Here is a 12,459-nt window from a genome sequence, read left to right as displayed (position 1 = left end):
GAGGTCCCACCACCAAGCAAGGCTTTCAGCGCTGGGGAAGCTCAAGGCCTACCCGTTTGGCACTGAACCAGGCAAACCACCAACTAAACAAACAAGCAACAACTAGCCAAACAACCAAATGAACTAAAGGAATTGTTGTTCTTAGAGGTGGGGAGACTGTGCAGCGGAGGCTGTGCCCTTCCTGCCAGTCCTCCTCTACTCCCAGGGCAGACTGCCCGCCCACATCCAGACTACAGTCACTCTCTGGAGACATATTAAGGGAGAAATGAAGATCCAGGCCTTTTCTGCTTTCCTGGCTTCAAAGACATCTGATCCTCACACCAGCCTCGGGAAGTCCTCAGAGCATCCCAACCTCTGCATGAGCAAGGCTGCCAAGTGGCCTGACCCAGATCCCAGTGCTAGATCCATTGTTTCCCAGTCTGTCCGGGGAGGTGGGTGAGGTCTGGTCTTGAATGAATCCCCTGACTTCTCTATTCCCTTCTCTCTCCCTCCCTAAGCCCAGGCTCAGGCTAGGGACCAAAGTCCAGAATGTTCACCCTTACTCCCACGCCCTGGGGTCCATCATGAGCCTCTCTCACTGCAGCCCCTGTGACAGTCGCTGCAGGACCTCTCAGCTCCTCTGGCATGTCCCCCTCCAGCCATGTCCATGCTGCCCCAGGGCAGGGGTCGGGGGGGGGGGAATCTTTGCTCACCCAGCCCCTTGCCCTGGGCCTGGCACACAGCACCTGTCTGTTGCTGAGTGAGTCTCAGGGTCCTAAACCCCTCACCCCCCCCTTCCTGGGCTGCAGGTCATTGTCCCAGATGGAAAACATGGTGGTGGCTAAACAGGAACCAGGTCCTGTCTCGTGCCTGTCCTCCGCTCACCAGCCGCTCTGTCCACACCGCAGACCCAGGCCTCCGCATGGAGCATGTCCGTGAAAATGGCACGTCGTCGCCCCTCGGGGACCCCATGGCTGTCCTCCCTCCTCTTCTCCTCCCTTCTCCCCCACCCCCAACTTCTCCAACAGGTGTTTGGGATTGGCCCAGCCTTTTTGGAGAGCAATTTGGCAAGTCCTTGCAAAAGCCTTAAAAAATGGGCACATCTTTTGACTCATAAAATTAACTTGCAGGTCGGGCGCCTGGGTGGCTCAGTGGGTTAAGCGACTGCCTTCGGCTCAGGTCATGATCCCGGAGTCCCGGGATCGGGTCCCGCATCGGGCTCCCTGCTCGGCGGGGCGTCTGCTTCTCCCTCTGACCCTCTTCCCTCTCGTGCTCTCTCTCATTCTCTCTCTCTCAAATAAATAAATAAAATCTTTAAAAAAAAAATTAACTTGCAGGTTTCCCCTGTGGAAATAATCATGGCTAAGCACAAAGACGTGACTCGTGGGATGTTTACAGCAGGACGGATACCCCCGCCCCACCAGGTTAGGTGACCGCGTTTGTGTTTCCTTCGCAGCCTGTACCTCCAGGTGGCTCTCGTGCTAGTCTACCTGTTGCCTGACTCCTCTGTGTCCTACACTGGCCTGGGAGTTCCCTGAGGGCAGGGCCTTGTCTGTCTGGATTGCCACTGTGTCCCCAGCATCTGACACCTTGTCTGCCACGTGTGGCATCCACATTTTTTTGACAAACAAGTGGCTGGTGATGGAGAGGCATCGAACTGTTTGCAGGCTGGATTTTCATTTTGGACATCCGGCTCTGGTAGCTGCACAGCTGGAGGGGCGGGATCTGGAGGCAGGGAGGCTGGTCCTGGGCTACTGTAGGGGTTTGTGCAGGAGACGGTGAAGTCGGAGCGAGAGAGTGGCCATGAGGAGGCAGGCGAAGAAGTGGACAACAATCCGTCAAGGACGCAGGACGACTGCGGCCTGGAGACCGACTGAGGATATCGGGGGCTACGTGAGGAGCACTAGCTCCTTCTTAGCACGCATCCCCTGACCCCCAGCTGTGCTCTGTCCTTCTGCAGGTCCAGGCACCTGTGTTGTGGCCCATCGTAGGGAGGATTAAGTCATGCCTGCAAGAGCAGGGGCCCCTCTCTTCCAAGCCTGGGTCTTGGCTCATCAATGTCCACCCCAGGCTCTGTTAGCCTCAGCCTTGGGCATTTGGCTGGAGGTGCCTTGGCCTTTCTTGTTGGGCAGTGCAGAGCCCTTGGTCGGCTGGGCTGTCCTGGTGCCCAGGAAGAAGGAGTGGTTGCACTTTCTGAGCAGTGGAGGCACGGAGGAACTCCTCCCACCTCACCTTCTCCTCGGGAGACAGGCTTGTCATTGGCAGCAGCATAGAGACGAACAGCAGAGGCCCTTCCACACTGCCCTGCCCCCCCTGTGGCTCACAGGGCTCTGGGAGGGAGAGACAGGCTGGCTGGGCCATTAGGCATGGGGCCCTGGGCCCAGAGGGGTTGGGGAGGAGATGGTCCAAAAGCGAGGCTGGGCCAGCTCCTCAGTTGAATGGGATGAGCTTCAGGCCAGGGTCCACATTCCCCGGACTCCTGGGGTCTGTGGAGCATATGAGGCTGGGCGGTAGGAGCGGAAGTCAGGGTTTCATTGAGACCTGGAACAGGACACGTGCAGGGAAGGGACTTAGGGCTCAGCCTAGAGCCGGCAGGCTCCAGGACTCCAGCACGTGTCACTGGGAGGCCGGGAGGGCTGGACTGAATGGATGTGGAGACTTGGGGAGGACCCCTTTATGCCCCGGGACATCTTCCTGGGAGAAGCTGGGGACCCGAGGATGGGCAAAGAGATCCTGGGTACAACCACTACCTCCAAGTCTCCTGCTCCCTCATGCCTCTTGAGGTCAACCCTTAGCCAAGGCCACATTGGACCATGAGTAAGGGAAGAGGCCAAGAGCCAGGAAGTCCTATTTTTGAGGCCTGGCACCCCCCACTTTCTAGCTCTGTGACCTTGGACAAGTCCATACACTTCTCAGCCTCAGCCTCTACATCTGTGAAATGGGGTAGTAAATTGTCTTTCAAGGCTGTCACAGGATTAAGGGAAATGATGCTTACAAAGCACTTTGTGCAGTGGGTGGCACATAGTAGCTGCTCAATAAATAGTAAGGACTGTTTGGGGGCCCTGGGTAGCTCACTTGGTTGTGCCTCTGCCTTAGGCTCGGGTCATGATCCTGCGTCCTTGGGATCGAGTCTCGAGTCGGGCTCCCTGCTCAGCGGGGAGCCTGCTTCTCCCTCTCTCTCGGCTCCTCTGCCCCAGTTCGTGCTCTCTCTCATGCTCTCTCTCAAATAAACAAAAAAAAAATCTTAAAAAAAAAAAAAGGACTATTTGTCTCAGAGCAGGAGGGACAGAGGATCTAGTGGTCCTAGGCTCCCTGCCTTTTTCCACGCTTCTTCTCCCTGGAGGCAAGGGCCAAGATAGGGAGGCTGGTACCAAACCATCCACTCCTTGGGGTGGCAGCACTTGGCAGCTTAAGGCCATGCAGGGGGTCCAGCTGCCGTGCCAAAGTCTCAGGCTAAAAGTCAAAGGTTTGGCCAGGGAACTGGGGACGGGGAGGGCGGTGACTCCTGTCTCAGTGTCCCTGCCAGGAAGGGGTCACAAGGGAAGGACAGGCCAAATTCGTTGTTGCTCCCTGGATGGCCCTCTGAGGTCGGGGTGTGGTAAGGAGACACTGCATTTTCAGAGGTCCCCAGATTAGAAATTGTGTCATTCTGCCCGTCTCTGCCCAGACCTGGAGGTTCCTAAATAATCGCTTCCTTGGTCACTGATTTGTCTTTCCCTGCAGCTCTGTGGCGGTGGGCAGCCTTCCTCTTCCCATCTGATGGATGAGGAAGTAGAACAGGGAGAAGGGAGGCCTCCAAGCTCCAAATTCTGTGCACCCTGTGAGTCCTCACAGGAAGGGGCATTAGGTGGGTGTGTGTGGAGGGAGTTGGGGCTGGGGTGGGAGCAGCATACCACACAGGGGGGGCTCTGATCCTGGCCCTCTGGTGATTGCAGGCTGCCCACGGAGGCTGCCGGGGAAGGTGACTCCAAAGCAGCATCAATCACCAGTGAATTAACCAGCCATCCATCAATATTAGGGAAGGGATTGCTTTTTAATGGGGCCAAAGAATGTGTGTTCCTGTGACTAGTGGGAATATTTGTCAAATGCCCGAGAACCTGGTAAATAAGCTCGAATGAACCAGTGTTTGTAGAAATGGATATTGATGACTAGATTCTATAACAGAGCAAGGGTGCCCCGTGTTTGTGGAGCACCTTATGGGGACTGGCTGGAGGTGGGGAAGCCCCGAACATCTTTAGCCCATGGGACTCTCAGAACAACTCCCTATTTTACAGGCCAAGTAGCCGTGGCTTGCTCACATCTGGGATGTGCCCTCCACTGACCAGACCGCTGCTAAGGGGTAGGAGTGGGGGGGCTGGTGACTTGAGAGCTAGCTTTCCGGGAGACTCCAGTCTAAGGACCACCTGGAGTGAGGGCTTGGGTGGGGGAAAGGGCACTCACTGGAGACCTGGTGGGTGCCTCCCAGAGAGGCATGGGTCCTTGATGCCAGGGGACTGACATCAAGGACATGGCCAAATGCCGACCCCTTCTGCCTGAGGCTGCTCTCATCTGATAATGACCCTCTGGTGTGCAGTGAGGGGCTGGGGGCTCCTGGAGGAGAAGGCGATTCAGCGAGGGGGAGGAGGCTTGGAGGGGAGGGGCGCCATGAGAGGGGGCCTTAGGAGTTCCCTGAGAGAATGGGGCTCTGCAAGGGGCTCTGCCTCCTTCCTCTCTGGGAGGGGAAGGAGGCAGTTCCCACGAATACAGCACAGAAGGCTGGCCCTCTTCTGGCCCAGGCACCCCTCCTGTTCCCTAACCTTGCCCACCTGCCCACAATCCCTTCAAGGCCTGAGTCTCCCAATTTAGCAGGATTTGTAGGTTGATAAGGTCCTCGGGCTCTCCTCTTCCCACCCCTTACTCAACCCTCTCCCTAAGGGATCTCGTTTCCTCTGTCCACATCCACGGCTCATCAAACCTGGTTTCATTGCCAGCTGGAAGCCTCCTTTCTGCCTGCCTTCAGCTGCCTTCCATCCTTTTATCACTCTCTGCAGGGACCCTCCCCACCCCCACCTGGACCAAGTCTCTGTGCCCCAGGGAGCCTGCCTGGCTGCCCCCTGAGGACCCTGGATCCAGGCCCAGCCTGGACATTCCCATGTTCTGTTTCTTTGCCTCCAGCCCCATGTGCTAGGCCTGTCCTGTCTCCACTGGACTTTTGAGGGAAGTCCCTAAAAAGATCCTTCCTGACTGATCAGTGCACAAGCCCTGACGAACTCCTACTCATCCTTCAAGGCCCATTCAAACATCTTTTCTCAGAATCTCTCCTCTGAGCTCCTGAAGCACTTGGCCCTCTCCTGTCCTGTCCTCTAACCATGATTCTAATTTGTTTTATGGTGGAGTTGGTTGTAAACATGCTTGTTTCTCTCCTGAGACGGGGAGGGAGTAGGGGGACGAGGGGTGGTCTTTGAGGAAGGGACTCAAATCTGGCTCTGGGGCCCAACATTGCCCAGCACAGTACATGGCGCCCTTGCGTGTCCCTGTGACTAGTTCTAAATTGGACAGGTAAAACCGAACCTTTCAGGTGTGGCTGCCGGCAGGAACTCCTCTGCTGAAACCACAGGCAGTCTCCCCGCCCGCGTAGTAAGGGCCCATTGTGCCCTCGGGCGTGGCTGCAGCACCTGCTTGGCAGAGTCCAGGAAGCTCAACAGAGCCGTTTTAGAGAAGGGCAAACTGAGACCTTGACTTGCCATGGATGTTTCGATGCTTCTTTCCCCCAACCTCCCCCCCCTCCCCCCGCTGGACTGGATGTTTCTGGAAGACACGGACTGTGTCTCCTTGGCGTCCGTGCATCTGAGCCTAGTTCAGAGCTCGACGGAGGGCAGGCGTTCAAGACAGCTTATTGGTTGAATAAACGAATAAATGAATGAAGTTCGTCTGGCCTTGCAAGGGCCCCACCCCAACTGGATCAGTCTGGCCCCTGGCCAGCCCGCAGGGTTTCAAGCCTCGCCGACCCCGCCCCGCCCCGCCCCCGGCCCGCTCACCCTTGCTCCTCCATCATCTCCTGCAGTTCCATGCACTTGAGCTCCACGCGCCGCTTGCGCTCGTGGTCCAGGATCTCGCGGTGCGCGCGCTTCACCAGGCCCGGCTCTGCGGCGCGCAGCTCCTCCTCCGCCCGCGGCCAGGTCCCCGAGGAGGCGCCCGGCTGCGGGAAGCCGTTCGCCGCGTCCGGTGGGGACGGCATGGTGGCCGCCCCGTTGTTCACGGTGGAGGACATGGCGGCTGGCCCCGGAGCCGCTGGCCTCGGCCCTGTGAGACAGACACAGACACCAGGCGGGTGGTCACTTCTCGGCCACCTGCTAAGCTCCTGTGCGCTCGGGTTAATCCTGGAGATTTAAAGGCCCACTCATGGCTCTAATCCGCTTCCCCTCATGCTTGGGTGGGGGGGCGGGGGCTGATGTCAGGTTAGCACCTTTGGATCACACCTCAGGGCATGAGGGGGGGATTGGACACCAGGCTTTCCCATCTGCAAAGTGGGTGGATGCTGGACTAGAATGCCTCCAAGGGCCGCCGGCTTGGAATAGTCATCTCCAGGGACCTAGTAACCACCTAGGCAACGCACGCTCCCTTATACCAATTCCTGGGCCCCTGCTTGCACACCTGCTAGTAACTTCCCCCAGGTAACCACATCGGTCTCTGGGAAAATTTGTTAGTTGTCTTTTTTTTAAGTTTATTTATTTATGTATTTACGTATTTATTTAATTAATTAAGTAATCTACACCCAATGTGGGGCTCAAACTCACAGCCCTGAGATTAAGAGTTGAGTGTTCTTCCAGCTGAGCCAGCCAGGTGTCCCAGGTAAAATCTGTCAGTTTTATTTTTGTTTTTCCTTCAGCCTCAGTTAAACTTCTCCACCTCACTCTGAACACCCACTGACCCCTGGCCTATGGGGTCACAGGCTACATGGACTCCCCATTCCCAGTAGGTTCCCAGGGCAGCCCTGCGGGAGATGGGAAGATGCAGTTGACTGCAATCCCACCCACACGTGCGGTTTTCAGTTGATCTGGCCAACTTTTCCAAAGCCAACCTTCCAGGTGTGGGCCGGATCCAGAGGGACGCCCACAGGTCTGTCCCCTCCTTTGTTCTGGAAACGCTGCTCCTGAAGATGTGACCAAAATGGCACTAACATTAGCTTTGCTGACAGCTGCATCCTCCTGCAGGCTGAGTGATGTGGGAGTCAGAATGGCCCCAAAGGTAGGAGGCCCTGGCTCCACACTAGGCTCAGAGTAGAGTATGCACATGCACACGGGCAAGCACCCTCATGTGCACCAAGGACCTATCTTGACAGAGGGGAGGCACCTCCTGCTATTTCCATTTCCTTTCTCCTAGGCTCCAGCTAGTTGCTAAGCAACAGAGAGGCCTCCTTCCCAGGGAGTGGGATAGGAAGGAGGGAATTGTGGAGGGAGGTGGGAAGAAGGGATTGGGCATGTCTGGACATCCTAGATGGGGCCTTTCCTGCAACACAACCCCACAACAGTCACTCCCCTCACTGGCCTTGTAGTGATGGGGTGGGGGTGTTCGGAGCCACAAAAACTGGAAGGGAGGGAAGGGGACAGAGTGACAGGCAGTAACGGTGACGATGAGACCATAAACTCTTTTCCCATGAACTCTTTTCATCCCCCTAAATCCCAAGCCCCTGGGTTCTAGGCCAGGCTCCCCTACTCCTTGCTGTGTGACCCTGAGGATGTCACTGACCTCTGAGCCTCTGGTCCCTACCTGTGCCTGGGAGCATCATCTAGACTCTTCTGGAGAGGAAGGCTCTTGGGGCTTTACAGACCAGACCTGTTCTTCTAACCTCTCTCTCCATCCCTAAGCCCTGCCAGCTTCCCACCTCTGTCCTAGCCCAGCCCTGCCCCCAGCTCCACCAGGACCTCTCGTGGGGTGACCCACAAGCACCACACATTTCCCAAGCCCCACTCGGAGCTCTGAGAGCCCTGCTCTCCACCTGCCTTGGCCACAGTGCTTGGCCATGGGTGACCCTTCTGGCTGTTGGTCACCCGCACCACGGACCAACATGTGTGGACATGTGTGGGGCTTGGAGACCCCTGTTGCCCTGGCCCACTGCAGCTTACCTGTCGCCAAGTTTGGTCCCCATCACCTCTTCTCAACATGGCTTCCATTTATCCACTTGGCTCCCCTCCTGACACCAGCAAAATCCAAGCCCCTCACTCTGATCCGCTGCCTCTACATCCTGCCTCCCTCATCCTTCACCCCTCACCCCACCATCACCATCAGCAACCTGAGAGATCAGTCCAGGAGCACATCAGACTGTGTTATGCCCTGGTTAATAGCCTCTAGTGGCTGTTGTCACCGTGGGCTCACAGGTCTGCCCTCCCCCACCTCCCCGCCCTGAGAGCTGCTTAGCTTTCAACTCCTAGTGCCAGCAAACTGCCTGAATGCGCAGGTGGAGCTTGATGCACATGGGTGGAACAAATAGAAGATAATTACAACAGGAGGCAGGATCGAGTACTGCCTGGCAGAGTCCTTAACAACGTGTAAGACCCCTTCACATTTTGCCTTATGCTATCTTGCAACTTCCTCCCTTGCTACGCCTCATCCTGCAGCCAACATCCAGCCCCTTGGCCTGGGTCATCAGTCCCCAGACATGTACTCTCATTCCTTTGGGCCCTTGCCTATAGAGTTCCCCTGTGCTGGAATTCCATTTCCTCTCTTTCCCACCTGGGGAGCTTCTGCTCATCCTTCAGGGCCCAGCCCAAATGTCACCTCCTCTGGGAAGCTGTCCTGGCTTCTCAGGAAGAGTGGGCCATTATCTATTTGTGCTCCAGCTTTTGTCCTCACCTCTATAGATACTGAAGTTCAACTTGTTGTTTGCATCTGACCCCCGCCTCCTGAACTGTGAGCCCTTTTTTTTTTTAAAGATTTATTTATTTATTTATTTGAGAGGGAGAATGAGATAGAGAGAGAGAACATGAGAGGGGGGGAGGGTCAGAGGGAGAAGCAGACTCCCCGCTGAGCAGGGAGCCTGATGTGGGACTCGATCCCGGGACTCCAGGATCATGACCTGAGCCGAAGGCAGTCGCTCAACCAACTGAGCCACCCAGGCGCCCTGAACTGTGAGCCCTTTGAGGGGAGGGATCCCTTCATTCTGGTTCCCCAGAGCCTACCCATCACTTGGAAGAGGTGTGCTGAGGGTATGGGGGGAAAGTGCTTAGGCTCCAGGGGAGCCCACGGAACCAGGTTCTGAGCCATGCTGCCCTGCATGCTTTTCCTCTGACATGGGCAAGGCTCCCCAGCCTAGAAGTTGGCCTGAGTTCCTTGAGGGCAGTGGGGAGAGGAAGCTGGTGGGAGCAGTTCTGAGCACACTCAGATCTCCAGGCCCCGTCCCGAGGAGTTCTATCCCCAGCACTAGAGAATACCTGGCTAAGATTGCTAGCCCGCTGAGGGCAATCTTTCAGGAATGGCTCTAAGAAGGAAAAGAGAGGGTATATGGGCACGGGGGCAGGGGCCATCTGGATTTTCACTGGGACGGATGGTGGATTTTACCAACTTCACCTGGTGGGTTGGAGGCTGCCACCAGGCAGGAATCAGAGATAGGTTATTGAAGGATGACCCCTGAATGCCAGGCCCCTAAGAATAGTCACTGCATGTGGAGCCCATTTCCTTCCAAGCTGCAGGTGCTGGGCCAGCCGACCAGGGAGTTACTGCAGGCACAAGGTCTCTCTGAGAGGCATCTGACCTTATCTTTTATGGAATCCCTGTGAAACTGCATAAGGAGAGAGAGATATTGCGGTTATTGGAATGAATATTCTGCACTGTTGTAATCGGTGGATAGACTGACCTGTGCTCAAAGGGAGCTGATTCATGGGTCAATGTCACATTAGATGGAGGTATTTAGTGGAGGACCACAGGGCTCTGTCCTCCCCCATGTCTGATCTGGTATGTTCACCACTGACTGGATGGAACATTGATAATCTGATGATCAGATTCATCGAGGACAGCACCTGAGAAGCCTCATAAATAGAGTCAGTTTCTAAAAGGACTCAGTAGGCTGGAAAGATGAAAGGAATTGAAGAAGGTGGAACAGGACAGAGACAAATCCCTCACTCTGAAGCTGGATCCCAAGCTAACTTTCTAAAATTGGAATGGGATGGACATGATTTAGAAGCAGCATATTTAGGAAGGATTTAGGGATCTTCAGTGGTCACAGACCCGATTTGAGTCAATATCATATTGTGGCATGTTATCTTAGGCTGCCTCAACAAAGATATGATGTCTAGAATAGGGAGGTGATAAGAGTATACAGGTGGTCAGAATCCCTATCTTCAAATACTTGAAGGATTGTAGAAGATTTAGGCCAAACCTGGCTGAATCTGTAGGGAATCAGATAGGGTTGGGATGCCTGGGTGGCTCAGTCGGTTAAGTGTCCAACTCTTGATTTCGGCTCAGTTTGTGATCTCAGGATCGTGAGATTGAGCCCTGTGACAGGCTGTGTGCTGAGCGTGGAGCCTGCTTAACATTCTTTCTCTCCCTCTCCCCCTCCTTGCACACAAGTCCGCATTCTCTCTAAGATTAAAAAAAAAAAGATTTAGGTAGGTTTATTATTATAAAAAATAATAGGGGAGGGTGCTTGGGTGGCTCAGTCGGTTAAACATCTGCCTTCGGCTCAGGTCATGATCCCAGGGTTCTGATATCGAACGCCACATGGGGCTCCCTGCTCAGCTGGGAGCCTGCTTCTCCTTTTCCCTCTGCCCCTCCGCCCTGCTCGTGCTCGCTCTCTCTCTCTCTCTCTCAAATAAATAAATAAAGTCTTAAGAAAAAAATACCAAGATACACAGTTAAATGAAATTTGAATTTCATGAATTTCATAGTTGGGGCATACTTATACAAAAAAAAATCATTGTTTATCTGAAACTCAAATTTAACTAGGTGTCTCATATTTTATAGGTCAAGCCTACCTGGGACCCACCCCAGATCTACTGAACCCGAATCTCTGGGGCATCATTCATGTTTCCTGAGTGATTCTGATGTAGACTCTCTCTGGACCAGCCATTGGGAGCTGGTGTCTGGAGCAGCAGTTCTCGGATTTTATTCAGCATCAGAGTCACTCAGAGGGTTTGTTAAAACACAGCTTCGGAGTTTCTGATTCAGTAGATCTGGGGTAGTGTCTGAGAATTTGCATTTATAACAAGTTCTCAAGTGCCCTTGATGCTGCCAGTCCTCCATCACACACTTGCCAATCTGGGCTGTTCCAGAAGAAAGCCAGGACTCCTGCAGGGAAGTCAGCTAGAGTGGACTTCAACTAAGCCCAAGACAGGATTTTTTTTTTTCCCCTTAGCAATGAAACCTTTAAGAAAAAAAGTAAGCAGTTCAGTTCATCCTAATATAAGTGAGTTCCCCATCACAGGAATGTTCGAACAGGAAGTAGACATTATAATCACTCAACAAACACCCACCCAGCATCTACTCGGGCCCGAGCGTATGAAAGGCTGGGCATTTGGAGATGAACATGACCCTATCCTGGCCATCTGTGAGCTCATCTGGGAGCTCATGGGCTGGTTTGGGAGACCAGATGGATGGTACAGCCGTTTACTGTAATGGGGAACATGGAAGGCAAATTGGGGGTGCAGTGAGAGTGAGGAGCTTGTGGGGGTCAAGCAGGCTCTCACTTTCACCCTGACCCTAACATGATAAGGTCCTTGGAAACATGTACATTGAGTTTCTTTGGAGGTAGAGCAGCAAATGGGGGAAGTCTTTAGTGCTGATTGGCTGTGAGACACTGAGAAAGTCACTCCCCCTCTCTGGACCCTTTCCCCACACTGGTCAATGAAGATGGTGGACTCAAAGATCCTGCAGGTCCTTTCCCCCTCTGGAAATCCAGGTAATACTAACTCGTATGTATACCGCCAAGCCTTCAGCCTGGCCCCTTCCTGCTGATGTAGTCAGTGGCCAGAGCCACACCAGCCACCCCCAGAGCTCAGCCCTGAGGCTGTCAAGGGCAAGCCCAGATGCGGGGGGGGGGGGGGGGGGGGGGGGGCGCCACACCCACGTGCATATTAACAACACTGGCTGACGGGGGAGCATCTTCTCTCCTGCTGGCCAGGAAGTGGTTCAAGAGCCAGAGCCCTGACTTCCAAGTCTTATGGCTGAATCCCTAGGCTGGCCTCGGTCCCTCAGACCCAAGCCGGGCTCCCCTGAGCTGGCCTGGCTGAGAACAGGATGGAACGCAGTCTGGCTGCAGGTACCTTCAAGCCCAGCTCTGCTGGGAGAGATTCACTGAAGGGGAAGCAGCCTGTCAGTATTGCAGGGTCCAGTCTGCTGACAGGCACAGAGGCTTCTCAGCTAATGAGCTCATTACTCACCCCGGGACTCAGAAGGGTAGGATGCTCAGGTACAGTAGTGACCTGGCCATGTCTGGGAGAGGGGGCAGTGGACCACATATGCATCTGAGGGGGGAGAGTGGGACCTGCCCTGGAGAACCTCGGTTTG

At 54.8% G+C, this 12,459-nt stretch overlaps 1 protein-coding gene across 2 annotated transcripts in view; it reads right to left on the bottom strand.

Annotated features, from left to right (window-relative positions):
- Positions 1 to 12,459, bottom strand: part of SRRM3 (serine/arginine repetitive matrix 3) — a 54,895-nt gene that overhangs the window by 27,948 nt on the left and 14,488 nt on the right. For both annotated transcript variants that reach the window (XM_035722601.1, XM_035722602.1), the window contains exon 2: positions 5,997 to 6,261. In XM_035722601.1, the coding sequence (XP_035578494.1) occupies positions 5,997 to 6,229 (233 nt within the window). In that variant the 5' untranslated portion in view covers positions 6,230 to 6,261. The remainder of the gene's footprint in view (positions 1 to 5,996; positions 6,262 to 12,459) is intronic.

The sequence above is a fragment of the Zalophus californianus genome, chromosome 10, assembly GCF_009762305.2.
Source record: "Zalophus californianus isolate mZalCal1 chromosome 10, mZalCal1.pri.v2, whole genome shotgun sequence".
In the NCBI taxonomy this organism is placed as follows: Eukaryota; Metazoa; Chordata; class Mammalia; order Carnivora; family Otariidae; genus Zalophus; species Zalophus californianus.
The sequence above is the reverse complement of the archived record's forward strand: the minus strand, read 5'-3'. Positions and strand labels throughout refer to the sequence as shown.